The sequence below is a fragment of the Manduca sexta genome, unplaced genomic scaffold, assembly GCF_014839805.1.
Source record: "Manduca sexta isolate Smith_Timp_Sample1 unplaced genomic scaffold, JHU_Msex_v1.0 HiC_scaffold_2066, whole genome shotgun sequence".
Taxonomy (NCBI): Eukaryota; Metazoa; Arthropoda; class Insecta; order Lepidoptera; family Sphingidae; genus Manduca; species Manduca sexta.
In genome coordinates this window covers 1-3,717 of record NW_023592993.1, presented here as the reverse complement: position 1 = coordinate 3,717, position 3,717 = coordinate 1, and the positions used below count along the sequence as shown (strand labels likewise).

Below are 3,717 nucleotides of genomic sequence, written 5' to 3'. Positions count from 1 at the left end.
CGATAGGTTTTGGTAAAAACGAATGGTTTTTGCAATAACATCGATACCATTGATACTATTGTATGCATTATTATCGATAATATTGCTTTTGTCAATATTATAGCCGGTAGAGAGCTATCGATTAGGGATGTTACCTACGGAGTTTCAATTCCGATACGTCGGAACTTCTGATTGATTGTACACTTGCGATTTCGATTTAGTTAATTTTGAATTTTCGAAAAATGTGTTCAAGAAAAGGTGGTATAACTACTTTGTTAAAGTCATTTCAAATCAATGCATGCTATTGAACAAGAAGAGTACATTAAGCAAGATACTGAAATAAACACCAGCTGCCTTCGACTTCATCTCTTCAAGGGATAGTGAGATAGAACATCTGCTTACTACTCTGTCTGCCTCCAACTCCAGTTCCGATTCTGATTACGACTTCGGTTCTGATTCCGGTTCCAATAAGTCAAATATAAAAGCTCCGGTTTAAGGCGATGCAATCAATAGTACAATCGATATCCTAAACAGTTTTTTAGGTCGGCCATCGATAGTCAAACTATCGATGATTCTGCAACACTACTCGAGGGGCTTCTTCGTTTTCTCGACATTATATTCATAATGGTTTTTACTCAGAACAATATGCTTGTCATAGTTCCAAGGGTATTCATGTTTTAAATTTTAACAGGACGTCACGTTACTTCTTTAACAACACAACCCCCTCCCTCCCCGGATTGTACGAAATTAATGTTCCTTTATTTACAATTTAACATCAGTCGGTAACATCGATACTGCTTGATTGATCGCACAGCTGACAGAACACTAAGTGGCGTGTCAATGTATGTTTTGAGGAAAATGCTTACATCCATTATTTTTTCTAAGGAAATGTATAATATTAATGAACAAATGTATGTGCATTTGAAAGCCATCAGTTAGTGCCAGGGTTCGCAGCGGCTGAGTAGAAACCCACACCAAAGTCTTAATAACAATTTCATTTCAACTTTTAGCTGTAGCATGTGCCCCAGCTATTATGACATAAACTTGATACAGGGTACAGATTGCTCTCACTTGTTCTGCTGCATTCTCATTGTGTTTGTATTACATATTTGGAATCTTCGTAGCTGCATAATATTATGGAAATGATTTCTAATTTCTATTTAAGAAGTATACTATTTATTTTAAGTGTATGCTTATTTCCGTACGGTGGGTAACACTGAATGCGACTTCAAACGCGTCTTAGCTCCTTACATCACCAGTAACGACTATACAACAATGTACTTACATTTATATACGTCATCTAGTGTATACTAATATAATGTTTTAGTCATTGACAATAATATTGCAAATATTATAGTTTACACGGTTGTTCCTTTAATGGTATTTTTTGCATTTGAAACAGTTTTGTCAGAGATCACCATTTACAAAGAAACTTACATTCCTACACTTTATATCTAATACATCAATTGAATGCATATTCTCTACTCTTGCGTTTAGACTGTCATTATATGATAATTGCAGGTTCATTTGGATCGGCTCAACGACCGTTAGAGTTTATTGTCGGGATTCCGGTGGTCTCGGCGCGGGCGAGGCGGGGTGCGAGGCGGGGTGCGAGGCGGGGTGCGAGGCGGGGTGCGCAGCGGCGTGCGCGATGGTGTGCGCAGCGGTGTGCGCGGATGCGTGCGAGGCGGCGGCGTGTGCGGCGGAGTGCGCGGCGGGCGCGGCGATGTGCGCCACCACGACGTGCGAGGCAGCGGAGGCGGGCGGTGCGCCCGTGGCCTGCGCCGCGGCCGCCTGCGCTGCGCCCGCCCGGCCGGCCCGCGCCGCAACGACAGTTGCTGGAGCTGTATCTTGCGCAGCGAAGCGCCGTCGGCGCTCGTGCCAGCCGCTCCGCTCTGTGACAAAGATATATATCCTTCAAACACGTTTATAGTGTTAAAAATGAAAGGTATACCAATTAGGTATAGTTGGAAATAAACTTGAGCAATCGTCAAACGCCGTGTCATATCAACTGCGCGACTAGTATATCATGTGAACATCGTCTCTCGCACTCTGCCGGCGTGGCGCTTGCCCCCAAATAAGTACACTTGCATGCGATATCTTTTGAACATTACATTCTTGTTTAAGTAGTACTTTCAAGCCCTGATCGGTGGTTCGATCTCTCGACGCAAGCATGCTTGGATTAAAATAATACTAGGTACTTATAACAAAGGAGAAGGCTAAACACATTTATTTTTTACATTTAAGACATATTTTTTGTGTTGAGGCTATTTAAAATTTTCATTTAATTATTTTTAAACTTTTTATATTATCCACAGTGGGTTTACCTCATGATCTAACAACACCTACTCATTGAAAACAATATACCATATCTGTTGTAAATTGAACTACCTACAGTTGCCATGTGTTGTAAATACCGCCAAAGTAACCATAAAATATCTTAGTACTAAATGCTATTTACCTGAGCGGAAGGCGCCACAGTCTGATGAAGGATTTTTAAATGTCGCGCCGTAAAAGCTTGTTGTCTATAAAGCAGTTGCGCGGTGGGCGCGGAGGTCGCGGTGGCGCCCGCGATGGTCGCGCGTGGTGTCTCCGACGTAGCCGCGCGCAGGCGCCGTGCGTCCGGCTTGCCACCTGCGCCGCTGTGTGCCGCCACCAGCACGCGCTGCGACACCGACACTGGCACCGGCGCGGGCGTCGCCGAAGCCGCGGGAACCGCCGACGCCGTCGTCGACGCTTGTGGCGCTGCCGCCTTAAGTTTTTCACGTGCAATACGATCCGCCCGGCGCGCGGCCACCTCGACTGGTGTCGGCGGCACATCGTAGTCGATCCCGTGATCGGCGAGTAGTTGTGCGTGTTTAGGATTGCGGTGCGGAGGATCGTCGACTCGTCGTTTGGGCGCAGCGCGACGGCGTTCGGCTGCGTCGCGTACCGCGTCGAGCCGGTGCAGCGGCGGGCGCGGACGCTCGTCGTCAAGGCGGCGACGGGCGGCAGGCGGTCGTCGGTGTCGGCGCGCGCCCGCTCGGGGTCGGCGAGCGCGTCGTGCGGTCGCGACACACTGCGCGCCGACCGCGCGCGCCGCCTCGCCCACGAGCTCGGCGACCCACTCCCAATTGGGCGCGATCGCAGGCGGCGGTTCTGACGGAAGACGCTGCAGCCGGAGCGCGCGACGCAACGCGGCGTCCTCGGCGGGGGACCACTCGGGCTGAGGCGCATGCGCGGCGGCGGGCGCGTGTGCGCGGGCGCGGACGGGGCCGCGGGCCGCCGCGCTCGAACAGCGAGGGCGGTGCGGGGGGTGCGCGGGCGGTGGGACGCGGGCGGCGCGCGTCCCGTGCGGCGCGGGGCTCGCGGCGGTGCACGGGCGGCAGCAGCGCCTCGGGTGCGGCGCCGCGGCGGTAGAGCGGCGCGACCAGGTCTCGCAGTACACGTCGCCGTCGCCGGCGGGCGGCGTGGGCGGACACCACACCTGCGGGAGAGACGCGTGAGACACGGTCCGGCTGACACTAGACACTGGCAGAGCGCGCGGTATCTCGTTGTGACTCACCGGCATCTTGTCTCCGGCTGCGTTCACCCAGACCTGCGGATAGGACCGTACCATACATTAGACAATCACAATATATATTACTAGCGACCAGTCACTGCTTCGCCTTGGTAGCAATACATCAAGTTTGACATTGGTTCGAGAATTTTCGAATTTATTGTCAGATGCGGTGAGGGAATTTGTTTTATAATATGTAA

General features: G+C 50.6%; 1 protein-coding gene across 1 annotated transcript; it reads right to left on the bottom strand.

Moving 5' to 3' along the window:
- Window positions 1–1,526: 1,526 nt before the first annotated feature.
- Window positions 1,527–3,591, bottom strand: LOC119191892 (E1A-binding protein p400-like). The gene is made up of 3 exons (XM_037445747.1): window positions 3,524–3,591; window positions 2,441–3,445; window positions 1,527–1,874 (listed from the first exon to the last, which is right to left on the bottom strand). The coding sequence occupies exons 1-3, from the start codon at window positions 3,575–3,577 to the stop codon at window positions 1,527–1,529; spliced, it is 1,407 nt and encodes a 468-aa protein (XP_037301644.1). The 5' UTR covers window positions 3,578–3,591.
- Window positions 3,592–3,717: the final 126 nt, after the last annotated feature.